Raw genomic sequence first — 21,998 nt, 5'->3', positions numbered from 1 at the left:
AGTAGGTGGTCATCAAAACCCTAACGGTGTTCATTTTGGAGTGACGCGTAAAAACACCACTATAAGAAACTGACGCCATTGTGGTTCCTAGAGAACGAGGACCTAACATCATTCACGAATTTGAAGGAGCCAACATGGCCGACTGAGGGGCTTGGTTTCGCGGAGCCTCCTCTAGGCCAGCAGAGGATCCGCCCACCCATGAGTCAGAGGATTTTGCGAGGTCTACTAGAATGACAGCTCAAACCTGTCCACGTCAACACCAGAGAACCACTATGGAGATCGCGTCTTTGGTAAGCAATCGGTAGGGATATGGAGCGTTATGTATTTCTAAACGAGTTTTACCTTGAAAATGCATGATTAGGCCTCGTTGGCCATTGCTTCAATAGCATTCATTGTAGCCCTTTGCTGCGTAAAATGTTGTATTCAGTGTTTTTGCATCATGCCCAGGCTAAGTGATTTTTTTTGAGGTCTCTGACTGGCTGGATCTAATATTTTCAGGTACGATAGCAGACATTAGGAAGTATTGTATTCTGCACGACTATCGTTGTAGTCTGAATGTTGTCTATGCGCTATTTGAGTGTGGCGTACTGAAATTCCACAACCAGCTGCAACATGTGTTGCACTTTTCCTCGTCAATGGGCAATTGCTGTTGTACAAACTCGAACAGTTGCCAAATTATCCCAGAGAGAGGGGCATACTGTCTAAAAAGCTACCCCATGTCACATATCTGAGATTATAACCTAATTTGTTATGATTTACACTTAAATGAATGGCATGAGTTGTCGGCTATCCGTTATACTTGTATTAGAACTGTGACATCAGCCTGCCCAAGCATTGAAGGGTGAACACTGGATATATTGTGTGCCACGTCTACGATATTTGGTTTCAACCGGAGGAGCTGCGTTTCGCAGCATTTTACGCGTACCAAAAACTTGATTCCACAGGTGGGTTTTTCAACTAAATATGCATAGAATAATTTTACACTTTTGAACTAAACTCTAGACAGATGATCATTGCACTACAATAAATTGTTTGTGTTAATTTTTTTTTTACTGTAATTTAAACTTAGAATAAAACAAGCAGCGCTGGACAAGGCCGCAATTACTTTTCGTTGATTAACCAACCTGCTGTTCTTGACCCTCGGCCTCGAAATATCCCTCTCTCTATATATATATATTTTTTTACTGATATCATTTTATCTGATGTATTGTTCAATGTAAATTGGCAGTGTTTTCTGTTAGTAGGCAGAGTCATTATGGCTGCACAGTACAGTGTCAGGATGTGGACTTCATAAGTTATGCACTCTTGATATTGATATTCACTGTGCTTAATGCATAAAATAATGTTGCACAAAGGACCATAGGACTGGTTACCTGACACCTGCACCTCATTGAACTTTTCAAGGAATTAGTTTGAATATGGACTGTTTCTAATTGGCACAGGCATCTTGATGACTGGTTTGCACTTTCCTCCAGTTCATCTCAATTCAAGGTCTAAAGTCCTGAATGTGATGTTCCTGGCCCAAGTTCTGTGATACACTTAGGCTCTGAGTCTGTGGTAGTCAGTGCATAACAGAACTTTGGCCTGGTTCAAACAAGCCACCGTGGGATGGAAAGAACTGAAGGATCTGCGACCATCGACATCTACACTCACGTCTCTTTCTGACATTGTCATATCCCTCGTGTTTTTGAATAACGTGACTAGATTGTATTATCATCACCAATATCATCGTCATCAGTGTTCTATTAATAACTGTTAGGAATGTGTTCAGTATGCCTAGGTCCCATGGAAATGCAAATGGTCCTTTATTCTAGTCAACGTGTGGTCATACTGTCTTTCAGGAACCCTCGCTGTACACAGTGAAAGCGGTCTTCATTCTGGATAACGATGGCAATAGACTTCTATCAAAGGTATGCCAATAACAGTTGTCCAATAGCTACCCACATTGGCTATTGTTGTGGAGTCGAGACATTGTGAGAACTTCCCCAAATGAGCACTCTTGTAGATGGTGTATTTGTCATAACTAATGCGTCTCATGTCTGTCTTTGGTGCGTTTTAGTACTACGACACAGAGCTCTACCCCTCCATGAAGGAGCAGAAGAACTTTGAAAAGAACGTTTTCAACAAGACACACAAAGCTGACAGTAAGTTTTTCCCCCATTCAAAAAAATGACCCAGGAGACTATTGGAGTAGATGGTTGAGCTTGAAGCCTAATATTCTATTCCATGTTATAGTTTTAATGAACCAATGAGATTAAGAAAAAATAAGCTTCTAACAATGTGGTGAGAAAGTTGATGTGCACCGTCAGTGAAATCAGTATCGACGGTATCATAATGTAAATCAATGCATATGTGTACCAGTCTTCTTTGGCTTCACGTTAATAGAAAACTGTGTAAATAATGATTTAGTCAGGACCCGTGGTTCACACACCTTTTGTGTATCCCTCCAACATAGAAAAACACGAGACTGGGTTAGCTGTATAGCGTTAGCCGGCGGCTCAATCCTCATTGGTCAGTTTGTCTAAACATGAGAAACAGTATTGGTTCCTCTGGGTTCTTCAGTCCTCCCAAGCTCGCGTTACATCGAACAAAAGGGGAGGGAACCAGTTCAGCGACAGACAGCTCTCGCACTCTTTTGTTCCAATGGAATTCACAGCAGTCATCCGACACCCCGGGTCCACCTGCCCCTAAGGAGGATGCCCACTCTCTATCTCTATAGCCCTCCTTCCTCTCCATCCCTTCTTCCCCACACACATAGGAGTTGAGCATTTTATATGACAAAACTCACATTTAAATTGGAACCATAAAACATAAAAAAGAACCATAAAACCTCTCACTTGGGTATATCCGTAAATGTGAATAAGGTGTGGATGTGCTTTAATGTTTACTTGGTGGCTTGATCTCTCTTGATCTCCCCCCCCCCAAGCAGATGAGATTGCCTTCGTGGAGGGGATGACGATCGTGTATAAGTGCAGCATTGACCTGTTCTTCTACGTGGTGGGCAGTGCACAGGAGAATGAGGTAGGTAATGTGATGCAGAGGGAGTACAAGGCGAGACTGGTGCTTCAAAGACTATATGGCCCGGATCCTTTTTGCACAAACCTTCCATTGACATCAATGCATAATTCACACAGTCTGAGTTAAGCGCTCACATATCAATTTAGAATTCGGGATCTCAGAAAGCAACATGTAATTTGTAGTAGCGGTGCATGGGTAAAATCACTGGGGAAGCCCCCCCACCCCCGTTACAACCTATGTGTTGTGAGAATTGCGTTGTTTCGTCTTTAACCTGTTAACTAATATGCCTTGCGACCATGATATAAGAAGACGATAAGAAGACACAGTGGCAGAAGGAATTCAACCACACCTTTTGTTTTATCACACAACCGGAGAGCAACCTCTGTCCGGTGAAATCCACAAAGCGCTGCTTTCACTATTCCAGCACCATTTCATCTTCAACATTTCATCATCAAATCTCCTCTGATTAGTCTAATACAGTGACAACTCAAAGATACCAAAAACAATTTAATCCAGTCAACGTAAACTAAATATGATGTGCCTGTCCATGGTTCTGATTTCTGTGTGTGCGTGTGCATTCGTGCAAGTAGGAGAGCATGTTGACTCACCCTACTTGTAGAGAAACGCTAATACCATGCTCTTCTCACATGTTGACAAAATGGTCAATCGCTCTGTCATACAGTACATGCTTTTATTTTTTGTTTGCCCAGACTACCTGGCTAAAATAAATGATTGCTAGCTAACCTAACTTCCTTTCATGGGCAACGTTAGCAAGTTAACATTAGCTTTCTACATCTAGCTATACACTACCGGTCAAAAGTTTTAGAACACCTACTCATTCAAGAGTTTTTCTTTGACTATTTAATTGTGAAGACATCAAAACTATGAAATAACACATATGGAATCATGTAGTAACCAAAAAAGTGTTAACCTCTCTTGGGTACGTGAGACGTTAGCGTCCCACCTCTTCAACAGCCAGTGAAACTGCTGGGCGCCAAATTCAAATACAGAAATACTCATTATAAAAATTCAGAAAACAAAACCTATTTTACATAGGTTTAAAGATGAACTTCTTGTGAATCCAACCACGGTGTCAGATAAAAATGCTTTACGGCGAAAGCATACCTTACGATTATTTGAGAACATAGCCCACTAGACAAATCATTACAAACAGTAACCAGCCAAGTAGAACAGTTACACAAGTCAGAAATAGAGAAAATTAATCCCTTACCTTTGATGATCTTCATATGGTTGCACTCAGCAGACATTCATTTACTCAATAAATGTTCCTTTTGTTCGATAAAGTCTCTTTATATCCAAAAACCTCCGTTTTGTTTGCGCGTTTTCTTCAGTAATCTACAGGCTCAAACGCAGTCAAAACAGGAAGACAAAAAAATCCTAATTGTATCCGTAAAGTTCATAGAAACATGTCAAACGATGTCTATATTCGACCCTCAGGTTGTTTTTAGCCTAAATAATTGATAATATTTCAACCAGACAATAACGTCGTCAATTTAAAAGGTAAACAAGACAGGCACTCTCTCGGTCGCGCGCATGAAAAAGCTCTGTGACACTTTAGGGTCCACTCATTCAGACTGCTCTTACTTCCTCATTTTTCAGGATACAAGCATGAAACAATTTCTAAAGACTGTTGACATCTAGTGGATGGCATAGGAACTGCAATTTGAGTCCTAAGTCAATGGATACTGTAATGGCATTGAATAGAAAACTACAAAACCAAAAAAATAACTACTTCCTGAATGGATTTTTCTCAGGTTTTTGCCTGCCAAATCAGTTCTGTTATACTCACGGACACTATTTTAACAGTTTTGGAAACTTTAGAGTGTTTCCTATCCAAATCTACCAGTTCAATGCATATCATATCTTCTGGGCCCGAGAAGCAGGCAGTTTAATTTGGGCATGCATTTCATCCAAAATTCCGAATGCTGCCCCCTACCCTAGAGAAGTTAAACTAATCAAAATATATTTTATATTTTATATTTTCAAATAGCCACCCTTTGCCTTGATGACAGCTTTGCACACTCTTGCTTTCTCTCAACCAGCTTCACCTGGAATGCTTTTCCGACAGTCTTGAAGGAGTTCTCACATATGTTAAGCAGTTGTTGGCTGCTTTTCCTTCACTCTGCGGTCCGACTCATCCCAGGCCATCTCAATTTGGTTGAGGTCGGGGGATTGTGGAGGCCAGGTCAACTGATGCAGCACTTCATCGCTCTACTTCTTGGTAAAATTGCCCTTACACAGCCTGGAGGTGTGTTGGGTCATTGTCCTGTTGAAAAACAAATGATAGTCCTACTATGCCCAAACCAGATGGGATGGCGTATCACTGCAAAATGCTGTGGTAGCCATGCTGGTTAAGATTGGCTTGAATTCTAAATAAATCACAGACAGTGTCACCATCAAAGCACCCCCACACCATCACACCACCTCCTCCATGCTTTACGGTGGGAAATACACATGCAGAGATCATCTGTTCACCCACACTGCGTCTCACAAAGAAACGGTGGTTGGAACCAAAATCTCCAATTTGTAATCCAGACCAAAGGATACATTTCCACTGTTCTAATGTCCATTGCTTGTGTTTCTTGGCCCAAGCAAGTCTCTTCTTATTATTGGTGTCCTTTAGTAGTGGTTTCTTTGCAGTAATTTGACCATGAAGGCCTGATTCACACAGTCTCCTCTGAACAGTTGATGTTGAGACGTGTCTGTTACTTGAACTCTGCGAAGCATTTATTTGGGCTGCAATTTCTGAGGTTGGAAGCTCTGATGAGGAATTTATCCTCTGCAGCAGAGTGAACTCTGGGTCTTCCATTCCTGTGGCGGTCCTCATGAGCGCCAGTTTCATCATAGCGCTTGCTGGTTTTTGCGACTGCACTTGAAGAAACTTTTGAAGTTCTTGAAATGTTCCTTATTGACTGACCTTCATGTTTTAAAGTAATTATGGACTGTTGTTTCTCTTTGCTTATTTGAGCTGTTCTTGCCATAATATGGACTTAGTCCTATTTTGTAAAAGACCATCTTCTGTATATCCCCCTACCTTGTCACAACACAACTGATTGGCTCAAAAGGAAATAAAGGAAATAAATTCCACAAATTAAGTTTTAGGAAGGCGAATACCTCATGAAGCTGGTTGAGAGAATGCCAAGAGTGTGCCTTGACGACAGCTTTGCAAAGGGGGGCTATTTTAAGAATCTCAAATATAACATTTTGATTTGTTGAACAGTTTTTGGGTTACTACATGATTCCACATGTGTTATTTCATAGTTTTGATGTCTTCACTATTTTTCTACAATGTAGAAAATAGTAAAAAAATAAAGAAAAACCCTTGAATGAGTAGGTGTTCTAAAACTTTTGACCGGTAGCGTATATTGAACTTCCATCCTCTCAGGCCAAGGGCACAACAATATATTAATTAATGGTTGGATAAGAATCGCCATGGCCAGTAGAGAAAATGAATTACAACGACAAGTCCAAATCTCTATTTCCATCCATGGCTAATTTAGGAATGTGCCAATTTGAGCTAGCCAGCTAACCACCAGAAGACAACAATACAATGAGATGTTTCTGTCAATGACGTATGCTCTTATTGCGATTTGATAGGAGTGATACCAAAATCCAAACTGGCTTCTCTTGACACTTTTTTTTTGGTGCGCCAGGATCATTCACAGTTGAGCTCGGTCAGTTTAGCTCAACGCTGATTGGCAGATTTTGTATACTTTTTTAATTGAGGGAGGCCAAATGCTCGTTGGCTTCCCTTGCATTCAATGCTACGGGCAGAAACAATGTCATACTCGTTTGGACCAGACAGTATCAGATAGATGGCCTACACATAGAGAAACAGAGGGGCGCTGTTTCGCACGCTCGGATGCTTTCTCCTGTGAGATACATTCAGCCTCTTTTGCAAATTGAAGGATAATTACATATACAGTGGGGAGAACTGATCCCTGATGTCCTTACACAGCTCTCTGGTCTTGGCCATTGTGGAGAGGTTGGAGTGTGTTTGATTGAGTGTGTGGACAGGTGTCTTTTATACAGGTAACGAGTTCAAACAGGTGCAGTTAATACAGGTAATGAGTGGAGAACAGGAGGGCTTCAAAGAAAAACTAACAGGTCTGTGAGAGCCGGAATTCTTACTGGTTGGTAGGTGATCAAATACTTATGTCATGCAATAAAATGCAAATTAATTACTTAAAAATCATACAATGTGATTTTCTGGATTTTTGTTTTAGATTCCGTCTCTCACAGTTGAAGTGTACCTATGATAAAAAAATTACAGACCTCTACATGCTTTGTAAGTAGGAAAACCTGCAAAATCGGCAGTGTATCAAATACTTGTTCTCCCCACTGTACATATATAATGTGTATATGTAAAAATCAAAATAAAATGGGGGGGGGGGGCTGGCTTCCTTTGGCATCCATGAATACACACCACTGGTCATTTGTCGGCATGACGTCATCATTGGAGACCCTATATATTGCAAATGCCCATGAGAATAAAAGACTGATAATTCGATTTTCTTCAGCACTTCTTGTTGCTATGTACGTTGCTAGCGAAAGACCAGTCCCTTCATGGCAAATTGGCATTCATATTCTACAAGCAGTGTGAGTCAACCACACCTGACTTTTCGCTCTCTCCCTCTCTCTTTCTCCCTGTCCCACAACCTTTCTCTGTTTACTTCGCCTGGCTTCCATCTATACTTCTCAATTCTCTTTTCATCCTCCCCTCATCCACTGCCCTGCTCTCTCTTCCTATAGCTCATGCTCATGGCTGTGCTGAACTGTCTGTTTGAGTCCCTCAGTCAAATCCTAAGGTAAGTGTTGTCTATGTTGAAGTAACCTCCCTTTTTAAAATGTGAGAATGTCGGTCACCTTTAGGGGCTAACGATTGTAGACACATTGAGGAGAAAATTGTAACAAAGTCAACAGCGATGCAGGAAACGATTTAGATTTTTTTTTGTTAATTATTAGAGAGCATCACTCTTGTAAATGTTTTTTGATTTAACCTTTATTTAACTAGGCAAGTCAGTTAAGAACAAATTCTTGTTTACAATGACGGCCTAGTAACAGTGGGTTAACTGCCTTGTTCAGGGGCAGAACGACAGATTCTTACCTTGTCAGCTCGGGGATTCGATCCAGCAACCTTTCGGTTACCGCTCTCGCCACTAGGCTACCTGCCGCCGCTAATATGGGGACAGGTCAACAAAATTAGAAAGAAGTTCATTTGTGATTTGACAAGCTCTGGTGTAATTGTTTCCTTCGTGCGTTCAAAATATGGGGAACCGTATCAGTTGGAAGGCCACACTAAGTTGTTGATCGTTTATTTTGGGTTATATATATGATGGGATGACAGTGACACACCCTTGGCCTCTCGGTGAAAGGGAACAGCTTGACAGGGGCTGGTGCCGTTACCATAGAAACCAATGCAGTAGCAATGCAGGTAGGGAGAGAGTGAATTAATCTATTTGCTTCCTCTCTCCACTCCTTTTCATGCAGTTTTCTCCTATTTTTTTTAAAATGCCAACTGTTCGGTATCATTTCAAACCTTGACAACTGGTGCTACGGGAAGTTAATTTAAGTCAGTGTTTTTTAAATGTACAGAATAGCCTAAGGTGTTATGGGCCCTACATTTCTGGTCCACAAGGCAATAATATGAGAGCCAATCACAGGTTTCATCCCTATTGGCTCCACATACTAACTACAATTCAAGTCAGTCATTGAAGTTTTCTTACTCGCAGGAAAAATGTGGAGAGAAGGTGTCTATTGGACAACATGGACGGAGTCTTCTTGGTAGTGGACGAAATTATTGACGGGGGGTAACGTATAGATCGCATTTGGATTACTGTTACATTGCTATTTGGGTTGAAAATTGGATTCGTTCCGACATTTCTTGATTTCTTGTTTTGGAGCAAAAAAAATCTGATTATATGTGTACCTGTTTTGACATTTTACTGCATTGTTAGGAGCTAGTAACACTGCACCCGCTATAACATCTGCTATACTGTGTATGCGACCAATACACTTTGATTTGAGGTATCATTCAAGGGATGGAGTTGGGAGTTACTGGTACACTATCTTGTGTTCTCTTAATGACCGCCCTTACCGTCGTGTTACCAGGGTGATCTTGGAAAGCGACCCCCAACAGGTCATCCAGAAGGTCAATTACAGGGTAAGACAGCTACAGTCACTGACTGTGTCTACTGTATGGATTAATACATGGATTCTGATATGGGGACAATACTTGAAGACACAGATGACTATGGGAAATTGTGATTTTTTTCAGACCGACAGATGTAGGGATTGTCTAGTGGATTGTTGTTGACTCTGATAACCTGTATGTTTGAAGAAAATGAATTAACTTATTTGATGTCACAACACCAAATGCCAGTCTTCAGCACCCCCCCACCATCCCCTCAACACCCAAGTCCATCTTCCTCTTTGATGTGTCCTCTCTCCCCCGAACCCACCCTCACATTGTCAGCTGGATGGTTCAGAGCAAGCCTACGGCTTCGACCTCTTTGATTACATCGTTGGTAACATTGATGGACAGACGGACAGAAGCCAGTGTGCATAGCAACAGACTGCCCCTACAACCAGAGATGACGGGTGAGGGATAGCGGGTGAGGGATAGAGGGTGAGGGATGGGTGAGGGATATCCAGTGCAGGTAACTGCGTGATGAGAGAGCATATCACTTTAGGTTCTGATAACCTCCAGATAACCACCTCACAACGTTGGAACAACTGTCCACTAAGTCTGTGTCTTGCTGTGGTTTGTCAGGGGTTAGCCTGAGGTTGCCCAGAGTGTTTCAAGGCGTCCGTATGGGGTTATCGGAAATACCATAGGTGTTGGTACACTAAGAGCAGCAGGGCCCTTTGTTGTACTCCCTTGCACAATGCATGCCTTGTGTGAGGCAGCCATTTTGATTGGATTGTGGTGGTCACTGACATATTCACCAGTGTCGGAGTGCATTTACATTCGCAATGCAAGGCTTCAAATTACTGTTTTAAGGGCATTCTTGTTATCTTACACAGTTGTTGCATTGCTTTATGTGTTTGACTCCGTTCACACACAGCCCCTAATGGTGTGTGTGCTTGATTGCTATGACGTCACGTCCCCTCTTTCTTTGACTCTTATCTATTCCAGGCGGATGAGAACCCACTGTCAGAGCAGAGCGTGGCTCAGGTGAGGTCATACACACGCACCCACACACAACGCAACGTCACCCTGCATGCGTGGTATGATGATCTTTTCTATGGATAGAACTTTAGCCATTCATTTCAGCTCACACCTGATGACATAACCTTCTGTTCTGCTGTCATATACAGTACATGAATTGCATATAAACTATAACACGGTTCTTATCAGGGTTGGGGTCAGTTCCGTTTTGAATTCTAGTCGATTCAGGAAGTACACCAAAATTCTAATTCCAATTATCTTCAATGCTTTGAAGTGGAATTTGGTTTACTTTCTGAATTGACTGGAATTTAAACGGAACTGACCACAACCCTGATTCTTACCTTTCCAGTTACCCATTTTCGTCATTTCTATACTAAATTCTCTGTAGAATAAAGCCACAGTAAACAATATATGGATAATTGTCTCCCAGTGTTGTTAAATTTTAAAATGATCGAATATTACTACTCATAATACCGGGTTGATTTAAACGATAGGGTCCAGTTGTATGACATGCCGTCAATACTACCATAGGATTTACATTTGACTAACATCACTGCATTCAGACATAGATTCATCCATTTGAATCAGGTATTCTTCATGAGTACCAAACACACTGCATTCATACGTGCGTTCAATATCATTTAGGAGAATTGCCAGCTTTGCCAGCATGTACTTACCCGCATCTGAATTTGATGCCATGCTCACACCTGCATAGTCAATGATGGAATGGCTGACATTGCATGGTCAGCGTGGCTGCTGAATTGCTCTTAGCTTCATGCAATGTTCTGCCTGTTACTTCCTCTTTCCTTCTTCTCCTAACCTTTTGGTTTAACCCTCACAGCACATTACGGACAAATTGGCTATGACCTCCAATGTAAGTCACTCCTCACCCTCCGACGTGGGACATTTTGAGTCTCTAATATATATTTTGAAATGTAACGTTTATTTGACTAGGCAAGTCAGTTAAGAACAAATTCTTATTTACAATGACGGCCTAGCAACAGTGGGTTAACTGCCTTGTTCAGGGGCAGATTGACAGATTTTTACCTTGTCAGCTCGGGGATTCGATCCAGCAACCTTTTAGTTACTGGCCCAATGCCCAACGCTGCCGCCCCTGATAGATAGATGGATAGATATGAAGTATATAGAATGGACACATCATGACTGTTCTATACTGGTCATCTCTATGTGTGACTTTCAGACTGCCCTGTACTCCTGAGTCAGACCCTGCTTGCAAGGAAGGGTTTATATCCAAAGCTATTAATTAACTATTTGCCTTGTGACAGTTTTTCTCCCAAGTTGGAACCAAACTTTAAATGACAATACCTTGAAAACCCTCTAAGAGACATGGAATTGTCATGGTGCCTATATAAAAAAAACTAGACCTAGACAATAAACCTAAAACACTGAACTTAACAGTAAACTACTAGACGTAGACACTAAACACTAGACACAAGTTCATAATTTTACCTGGGTTCCTTGCGCCCCCTGGTGCATAGTTTTATGCTATGCGTCTCTGTTTCAACAGCCCCAAAAAATGCTGTTTTTCTTGTGGAATTTCATTTTAGCAGGGAGAGTGACGATTATAAATCACCAAGGCACACTTGCATCAGGTCGTTACCGATCTTGAATATAATTTAATTGTGTTTCTAAGCTAGATGAAAATGCATTTTAAGTCTGCTCAGAGAAGCTAACTCACTTTTTTTGTGTCTACTACACAAAATACACTTACAAAGTTTGTTACACTTACGAAGCTTATGGGGCTCATATTTCATGTAAAATATGAACGTTTGAGGAGTTCCATTCACATGAATACAATAGTGACACCTACTGGTTGACTTGGGTCACAATTAACAATAAATATAACAGACTACTACAGTATACTATAATAGGCTACTATTATTGATCTGTGAGAATGTTGTTTCTCCACACTCAATCTGAAAAGGTGTTTTCTGTTTTTTTCTCTCTCCAGATAATGCAGTCTGCCAAAGAACAAATAAAGTGGTCAATACTCAAATGATCTACACTGCCTGTCCAAAGGTCTTACAGTAATGGACAGTACGAATTTATGTGTAAATATTAAGGGGTGTATTTAGCGTTTATGCTTAAATAGACTATATTTATAGTAATTAGTGGCAAATACAGCGTTTTTCCTATGATGGCAAGAAGACATTTTATATTTATTATATTGGAAATAATCTGTTTAATTTATTTGATTTGCAATAAAAAATCTGAAGAATTATGCTAGATTTATAGCACATGATTTTGTTAATTTCCCTTAACCCACACAAAATGCTCTGTAAAGAATGTTTTAACCTAACCAAGAGAACTGAATGTTGTTTTAATGTGCGCAGGCCTACACAACTAGGGGGAACTGTTGCTTAGGCTTCAATGATTATGAAGTTAAGTTACAGAGAACTTTAAACATGACGTTTTGATATACTACATTTCAAAGCGTTGTAAGTTTAACAGAAAAAAAAGGCAATAGCCTGTGTATTGTTACAGTAGTTCAGTTTCTAGTTGTTAGTTTTGTTGATTTATATTGCCATCTGTTTTCTCATTCGAGTCTGCCTGTTGTCAAGCTAATTAAACTATATTTTTTGTATTTTGTGTTGTCAAAATGTCTCTTGTTCCATATTTATCGTATCTAATTTGACACAATATGTTTTTTCTTGTTTCCTCGAAAAGGCTTCCTGTGAGCAGTGAAGGCTGTAGCCCAGAGTGTCTTTTGAAATGAATATTTTGAATGGTAATCTTAGTTGTTAATATTCATGACATGGGATGTGGTGTCTGTTTTGATTGGACGTCAGGGTCTGACGTCAAAATCCCCGCCTTCATATCAAGAGCCAATGAAGCGTTTCAGATGTTAAATCTCAAAATGTGATTGGATGTGTCTGGTGCAGGGTGGAGCTTTCTGTATTCCATATCATTCTGTGCTAAATATCGTTTTAATTGTTCAATGTAGGCTGTAATTAGGGAAATTTAGCATAGACAATGAAGATGTGTCTGTGGTGAATGTTATAGTATATGTAAAGACATTGAATAGCATACAAAGCTGCTCGTAGGCCTATTTTAGGTTACATTGCGATGCTTTAGATGTAAAAATGTGTAGAACTGGTTCGCTATTATATAATTGGAAAACATTATTATTATAGGTTTAAGAATTATTTCGATTCTGAAATGATAATGTTTAACGAATTTGATGGCAAGAGGGCATATAGGTCTCTTAAAATGAACACATGGTCCAAATGTACAAGGAGCACCTGCTACTTTCATATAAGGATGACGGAAACGGAAACGGATTACATTATATTTATTTAGCCTACACATCTAAAAATCGAATTAACTCTCTAAATCGTTAGTTTACGATGTTATATGCAATTTTACTGCCATTCGTGTTTAGCCTATTTTCGTTTTAAAATAATATGCACAATTGCATTATAAATAAAACATTGTATTATAGGCTACATACGCTTCAAAACGCTTGTCAGTCTGGCGTTTTAAAATGTATCTATATGAATATAAATGTGTGATAGTGAAGACAAATCCAACATGTTCACGTCACAGCAGTAAGCTATAAAGTGTGTTATGCTACAGTGGTCCATTCATTAGTATTAACGACACCAAAAACGAATGAATCTTTATTGAGCGCATGAAATTGCCAGCTCATAATTATAATCGGCCTGATGATAAGACCTGTCTGCGTACACTGCCCACCAAGGATTAGTTTCCCCAACTTTGGCATTGCTGCCATCTAGGGGCGTATTACCGCCTTGCAGCATTTCATGTGGAGCAATTTCCTCTCTCCCCACTGAAAAGTCACTGATAGGGATATCATTCACATAATATTGGGATTGACAAACTACCATGACATTCAATCTCATAACCAAGCCCAATCAAATAGTTGGGAGTATGTATTACCAGAATATCTCCATCTCATCATGGATCGCCTAGTACTAGTGCCTTGTAGTAAGGTACTTATACTTATATACTTATAGCCTATCACGTTTTGTTCATTACCATTATGCTTATTACAATTTCCATAAACATAGGCTAATAATAATTGAAAAATCATATAGGCCTAGGTTATTTCAGAACCTTTTATAATCCAATAATAGGCTTATTGTAATCTGTATTTATCTACAAAGATTGAAACGTCATTTTTGTAGCATAGTTCACTTTTCCTCTGTACCGTAGCCAAAGCTTTTATTTCGAATCAAATCAAATGTTATTTGTCACATGCTTCGTAAACAACAGGTGTAGACTAACAGTGAAATGCTTACCTACAGGTCCTTTTTCAAAACAATTTAAGATAAAGGTCAAAAAATAGAAAATAAAATACAAATATTGACACGGGGAATAAATACACAGTGAGTAACAAATCCTTTTAAAGAGTCAAAATCACATGGCTATATACAGGGAGTACCAGTACAGAGCCGATGTGCAGGGGTACGAGCTAATTGAGGTAGCTATGTACATATAGGTAGGAGTAAAGTGACTAGGCAACAGGATAGATAATAGACAGTACCAGCAGCGCGTGTGTGTCATCAGGATGCATGTGTGCGTATGTTATGTGTGTGTTGCGGTGTCAGTTTAAGTATGTGTGGGTAGAGTCCCGTGTGTGTGTGCGTAGAGTCAGTCCAAGAGAGTTAGTGCAAAAAAGGGTCAATGCAGGTAGTCCTGGTAGCCATTTGATTAGCTATTTAGCATTTTGTTTAGTAGTCTTATGGCTTGGCGGTAGAAGCTGTTCAAGGTCCTGTTGGTTCCAGACTTGGTGCACTGGTATTGCTTGCTGTGCGGCAGCAGAGAGAACAGTCTATGGCTTGGATGGTTGGAGTCTTTGACCGCCTGGTATAGTGGTCATGGATGGCAGGGAGCTCGTTCACAGTGATGTACTAAGCCATACTCACCATCCTTTGTAGAGCCTTGCGGCCGGGTGCTTTGCAGTTGCCGTACCAAGCGGTGATGCAGCCAGTCAAGACTCTCAATGGTGCAGCTGTAAAACTTTTTGAGGATCTAAGGGCCCATGCTAAATCTTTCCAGAGTGGGGAGAGGCGCTGTCGTGCCCTCTTCGCGCCTGTGTGGGTCTGTGCGCACCATGTTAATTCCTTAGTGATGTGGACACCGAGGAACTTGAAGCTCTGCCTCATCGTCGTTGGTGATCAGTCCTACCACCGTCGTGTCGTCAGCAAACTTGTTGGTGGTGTTGGAGTCGTGCGCGGCCATGGAGTCATGGCTGAACAGGTGTTACAGAAGGGGACTAAGCAGCGCACACCCCTGAGGGGCCCCATGTTGATGGTCAGCGTGGCGGATGTGTTGTAGCCTACCCTCACCGTCTGGGGGCGGCCCGTCAGGAAGTTAACGATCCTGTTGCAGCGGGAGATGTTCAGTCCCAGAGTCCTGAGCTTGGTGATGAGCTTGGAGGGGACTAACCTGCCTAAATGACTATCGACCTGTAGCACTCACATCTATAGCCATGAAATGCTTTGAAAGGCTGGTCACCTGTGGATCTGTTGGAGTGGTATGCGAATTGGAGTGGGTCCAGGGTGATGTGAGCCGTGACAAGCCTTCAAAGCATTTAATGGCTATAGATGTGAGTGTTACTGGGCGGTAGTCATTTAGGCAGGTTAGCTTGGCATTCTTGGGCACGGGGACTATGGTGGTCTGCTTGAAACAAGTTGGTATTACAGAACAGGTCAGGGATAGAAAATGTCAATAAAGACACTTGCCAGCTGGTCAGCGCATGCTCTAAGTACGCGTCCTGGTATTCTGTCTAGCCCTGCGGCCTTGCTGGGAATCTTGCGGCTGCGTTTCCCTTTGTAATCCGTGATAGTTTGCAAGCCCTAGCACATTCGTTGAGCGTCAGAGGTCGGCATAGTAGGATTGGATCTTAGTCCTGTAATTGACGCTTTGCCTGTTTGATGGCTCTTCAGGAGGTCATAGCTGGATTTCTTATAAGCGTCTGGAATAGTGTCCCGCTCCTTGAAAGCGGCAGCTCTATCCTTTAGCTCAGTGTGGATGTTGCCTGTAGTCCATGGCTTCTGGTTGGGGTATGTACGTACAGGTCAGGGATAGAAAATGTCAATAAAGACACTTGCCAGCTGGTCAGCGCATGCTCTAAGTACGCGTCCTGGTATTCTGTCTAGCCCTGCGGCCTTGCTGGGAATCTTGCGGCTGCGTTTGTCTCTTATACACATCTAGATGTGTATAAGAGACAGCGTATAAGCGTCCGGAATAGTGTCCCGCTCCTTGAAAGCGGCAGCTCTATCCTTTAGCTCAGTGTGGATGTTGCCTGTAGTCCATGGCTTCTGGTTGGGGTATGTACGTACAGGTCAGGGATAGAAAATGTCAATAAAGACACTTGCCAGCTGGTCAGCGCATGCTCTAAGTACGCGTCCTGGTATTCTGTCTAGCCCTCACGGCCTTGCAAATGTTAACCCTGTCTCTTATACACATCTAGATGTGTATAAGCGCTATCCTTTAGCTCAGTGTGGATGTTGCCTGTAGTCCATGGCTTCTGGTTGGGGTATGTACGTACAGTCACTGTGGGATGACAACGTAGATGCACTTATTAATGGAGCCGGTGACTGATGTGGTGAACTCCTCGATGTTATCAGATGAATCCCAGAATATATTCCAGTCTGTGGCATTACGTGGCATTAATCGGTTAATTACGTGGGATGATACATTTCCTGAGCGAAAGGGTCAATCACAACATCCTCTCTTCTCCTGAGCTGTACTCAGCACCAGCTATCGTCATCAACGCACCAGTTGACTGTGAGCACGCGACGCACGTGTGCCACATCCTCCGGAAACTCGCAACATCCATTATGGCCTTTTAGAAGCGAGGCGTGAGTGCTAATAGATATCAGATACATCTCCATCTGTCACGGCGAACTCAAAAGCAACCCAGCTGGCCTTTTTATGAGATTTTTTTTTTGCTCTACGAACATCTGTTTTCCAAACGTTTTCTCAAATGCGTTCACGTCCCGCCACTGTCTGAACTGTACGGGGAAATAAAACACACACAAACACGTGGTTCCGTCATCTCATATCAGACGGAGGCAGAAGAGAGTGCTGAAAGGTCAGTTCAAATTCACGAGGAGATGAAGAATAAAATAGCATCTGTAGGCTAGCAAATGCCCCATAATTAAATTAAAACAGACACTTTAACACACATCGGATATTAAACTTTTTTTTTATATAGCTTGATAGACCTATAGGCCTTGGCCTAGCAAATAGGCTTACCAAGTAAAATTATGAATTCATATTGGTTTCAGCCACAGAGCTAATCAGAGAAAAGTAAAATATGAAAATATATGTACATATACAGTGGGGAGAACAAGTATTTGATACACTGCCGATTTTGCAGGTTTTCCTACTTACAAAGCATGTAGAGGTCTGTAATTTTTATCATAGGTACACTTCAACTGTGAGAGACAGAATCTAAAACAAAAATCCAGAAAATCACATTGTATGATTTTTAAGTAATTCCTTTGCATTTTATTGCATGACATAAGTATTTGATACATCAGAAAAGCAGAACTTAATATTTGGTACAGAAAACCTTTGTTTTGGCACAATTACAAAATCAACATTTCTGTATTCTTGACCAGGTTTGCAACACACTGCAGCAGGGATTTTGGCCCCACTCCTCCATACAGACCTTCTCCAGATCCTTCAGGTTTCGGGGCTGTCGCTGGGCAATACGGAATTTCAGCTCCCTCCAAAGATTTTCTATTGGGTTCAGGTCTGGAGATCTGGCTGAGTACCACTTCCAGGACCTTGAGATGCTTCTTCGGAGCCACTCCTTAGTTGCCCTGGCTGTGTTGTTTCGGGTCGTTGTCAGTGCTGGAAGACCCAGTCACGACCCATCTTCAATGCTCTTACTGAGGGAAGGGTTGTTGGCCAAGATCTCGCGATACATGGCCCCATCATCCTCCCCTCAATACGGTGCAGTCGTCCTGTCCCCTTTGCAGAAAAGCAGCCCCAAAGAATGATGTTTCCACCCCATACTCACGGTTGGGATGGGTTCTTGGGGTTGTAACTCATCCTTCTTCTTCCTCCAAACACAGCGAGTGGAGTTAGACCAAAAAGTTATATTTTTGTCTCATCAGACCACATGACCCTTCTCCCATTCCTCCTCTGGATCATTCAGATGGTCTTGGCAAACTTCAGAACGGGCCTGTGACATGCGCTAGGCTTGAGCAGGACCTTGCGTGCGTTGCAGGATTTTATCCCATTGACGGCGTAGAGTGTTTACTAAATGGTTTTCTTTGAGACTGTGGTCCCAGCTCTCTTCAGGTCATTGACCAGGTCCTGCCGTGTAGTCTTGCGCGATCCCTCACCTTCCTCATGATCATTGATGCCCCACGAGGTGATATCTTGCATGGAGCCCCAGTCCGAGGGTGATTGACCGTCATCTTGAACTTCTTCCATTTTCTAATAATTGCGGCCAACAGTTGTTGCCTTCTCACCAAGCTTGCTTGCCTATTGCCTGTTAGCTCATCACAGCCTTGTGCAGGTCTACAATTTTATTCCCTGAGTGCCTTACACAGCTCTCTGCGTTTGGCCACTTGTGGCAGAGGTTGGAGTCGTTTGATTGAGCGTGTGGACAGGTGTCTTTTATACAGGTAACGAGTTCAAACAGGTGCAGTTAATACAGGTAATGAGTGGAGAACAGGCAGGGCTTTTAAAGAAAAAACTAACAGGTCTGTGAGAGCCGGAATTCTTACTGGTTGGTGGTGATCAAATACTTATGTCATGCCAATAAAATGCAAATTAATTACTTAAAAATCATACAATGTGATTTTCTGGATTTTTGTTTTAGATTCCGTCTGCTCACAGTTGAAGTTTACCTATGATAAAAATTACAGACCTCTACATCTTTGTAAGTAGGAAACCTGGCAAAATCGGCACAGTGTATAAAAATTGTAGACCTGCACAAGCTGGATGGGCTACAGGACAATAGGCAAGCAGCTTGGTGAGAAGGAAACAACTGTTGGCGCAATTATTAGAAAATGGAAGAAGTTCAAGATGACGTCAATCACCCTCGGTCTGGGGCTCCATGCAAGATTTCACCTCGTGGGGCATCAATGATCATGGAGGAAGGTGAGGGATCAGCCCAGAACTACACGGCAGGACCTGGTCAATGACCTGAAGAGAGAGCTGTGACCACAGTCTCAAAGAAAACCATTAGTAACACACTACGCCGTCATGGATTAAAATCCTGCAGCGCACGCCAAGGTCCCCCTGCTTAAGCCAGTGCCATGTCCAGGCCGTCTGAAGTTTGCCAATGACCATCTGGATGATCCAGAGGAGGAATGGGAGAAGGTCATTGGTCTGATGAGACAAAAAAATAGAGCTTTTTGGTCTAACTCCACTCGCCGTGTTTTGGAAGAAAGAAGAAGATTGAGGACAACCCCAAGAACACCATCCCAACCGTGAAGCATGGAGGTGGAAACATCATTCTTTGGGGATGCTTTTCTGCAAAGGGGACAGGACGACTGCACCGTATTGAGGGGAGGATGGATTGGGGCCATGTGTATCGCGAGATCTTGGCCAACAACCTCCTCCCTCAGTAACAGCATTGAAGATGGGTCGTGGCTGGGTCTTCCAACATGACAACGACACGAAGCACACAGCCATGGCAACTAAGGAGTGCTCCGTAAGAAGCATCTCAAGGTCCTGGAGTGGCCTAGCCAGTCTCCAGACCTGAACCCAATAGGAAAATCTTTGGAGGGACTGAAAGTCCGTATTGCCCAGCGACAGCCCCGAAACCTGAAGGATCTGGAGAAGATCTGTAGGGAGGAGTGGGCCAAAAATCCCTGCTGCAGTGTGTGCAAACCTAGTCAAGAACTACAGGAAACGTATGATTCTGTAATTGCAAACAAAGGTTTCTGCTACCAAATATAAGTTCTGCTTTTCTGAGGTATCAAATAACTTATGTCATGCAATAAAATGCAAATTAATTACTTAAAAATCATACAATGTGATTTTCTGGATTTTTGTTTTAGATTCCTCTCTCATAGTTGAAGTGTACCTATGATAAAAATTACAGACCCTCTACATGCTTTGTAAGTAGGAAAACCTGCAAAAATCGGCAGTGTATCCAAAACTTGTTCTCCCCACTGTACGTAAATATATTTACTTTTCCTGTATGTATATATATATATTCATATTCATTATATTTTCATATTTTACTTTTCTCTGATTAGCTCTGTGGCTGAAACCAATATGAATCATAATTTTACTTGGTAAGCCTATTTGCTAGGTCAAGGCCTATAGGTCTATCAAGCTATAAAAAAAAAAGATATATAATATATATAGAAGAGAGAGAGAGAGAGAAAACAAAATGCCTTTCCACGCCACCCTTTTCCATAAATCACCTAAAAAAGACATCTTATTTACGTTGTATGATCTTTTAGCAGCTTGCAGTTCAGAGAAAGTAGCCATATCATCAGTCAAAAATGTGCCCTCCAAACAGCTTGCCAGTGACTGCGTGAGAGGATGAATGAGGAGGGCTCTTGGGCAACAACCTCCCTAGCCCCATCCCTGTGATGCCCACGGACAAAGCCTAAGGGGAGTGGGAGTTGAACAAGCGGGTTTTCACAACAGGGATAGGCTACAACATGAGAGAGCGAGTGAGAAAAGAAAATTGAGAGAAATGCGAATGAGAGACGAAAATACACAGATGAAATGAGAGGGAGTGAGGGAGGGAAGCAGTGATAGCGAGAGGGGACTATGAAACAATAGACAAGCGCACACACCACACACACACACACCACACACAACACACACACACACACACACACACACACACACACACACCACACACACCACACACACACACACACATCACACACACACACACACCCACACACACCACACCACCACACACACACACACACACACACACTGGCTCTGCAGCCCCATGGTCTGGCCTCCATCAAAGCAGGTGTGACGCAGAGGTCCGAGGCTCTGAGCACAAGTGGGAAGCGCACACTTACACACATTCAGCCCCCTTTGTGAGAGAGCCAAGTCAAACAGGGTGAATTATGTTACACAGCTCTGACAGAGTGACAGGGGGTGATTTGTACAAGCCAGGCAGAGGCAGTGCGTGGCCACGATGGGGCCATGGTGCTCTGGGTAATGGGAGGGGTTCAGGAGGAGTGTCCAGGAGTAGAACGGGGATCTGGGGCTGAGATTCCTGAGAGACATGGACTGCAGTCGGGCCGTTGGGTCCGATTCTCCCAAAGCTGGGTCATAGGATTATCTAGGGTGCACTTAGCTAAGACAACACTGGACAGTGTTACAGACAGACATAGAATGTAGTTATGTCATTCTGTAAATCCTGCCCTTGTCCACTCGATCAATGTATTCTCAGGCTGTTGTGTTGTGTAATGTTACTAATGTGTTATTAACGTTTTTTTAATGTTCTTAACGTAGGATACTTAAGTAGTTGGTATTGACAAAATACAATTCAGAAAGGACATCCACATAAATAGGTGTATATCCATTCTTTCTGCCTTTCTGTTCCACTAAGATAGGCCTACATCCCAATACAAAAGTAATCTAGCTCGATCAACTCCATGCCTAGTATCCATCAATACGCCTATAACATCAGCCTCAAGGTATGTTCTGCTCAGTTTCATTTAGTTCCATACGATGATCCAGCTGGCTCCCAACTGTCTATGTGACAGATGCAGCTTAGGTCCAATATATATATATAGCCATGGAGCACAAAGGCTGACTCTTATTGGCTCGAATGTATTACCATATCTTTCGC

At 42.1% G+C, this 21,998-nt stretch overlaps 1 protein-coding gene across 13 annotated transcripts; it reads left to right on the top strand.

Annotated features, from left to right (window-relative positions):
• The first annotated feature begins 90 nt into the window (after positions 1 to 90).
• copz2 (COPI coat complex subunit zeta 2) lies at positions 91 to 12,815 on the top strand. 13 transcript variants are annotated; one of them, XR_002879609.2, is made up of 11 exons: positions 186 to 290; positions 1,842 to 1,910; positions 2,060 to 2,144; positions 2,927 to 3,021; positions 7,792 to 7,847; positions 8,772 to 8,849; positions 9,151 to 9,202; positions 9,515 to 9,639; positions 10,178 to 10,216; positions 11,052 to 11,084; positions 12,183 to 12,815. XR_002879609.2 is itself a non-coding variant. In XM_024012860.2 (10 exons), exons 1-10 carry the CDS (start codon positions 231 to 233, stop codon positions 12,228 to 12,230), a joined length of 612 nt encoding a protein of 203 aa, XP_023868628.1. In that variant the 5' UTR covers positions 91 to 230; the 3' UTR covers positions 12,231 to 12,815. The 13 variants fall into 13 exon arrangements, 10 of the variants coding, with proteins under 10 accessions (XP_023868628.1, XP_023868630.1, XP_023868625.1 ...); XR_002879607.2 differs by having other exon boundaries at positions 9,079 to 9,202; XM_024012860.2 differs by lacking the exon at positions 9,515 to 9,639 and having other exon boundaries at positions 91 to 290; positions 2,930 to 3,021.
• The last annotated feature ends 9,183 nt before the right edge of the window (positions 12,816 to 21,998 follow it).

Source organism: Salvelinus sp. IW2-2015, linkage group LG20, assembly GCF_002910315.2.
Source record: "Salvelinus sp. IW2-2015 linkage group LG20, ASM291031v2, whole genome shotgun sequence".
NCBI lineage: Eukaryota > Metazoa > Chordata > Actinopteri > Salmoniformes > Salmonidae > Salvelinus > Salvelinus sp. IW2-2015.
Note: the sequence above shows the minus strand (reverse complement) of the source record. Positions and strands in the feature narration are given on the sequence as shown.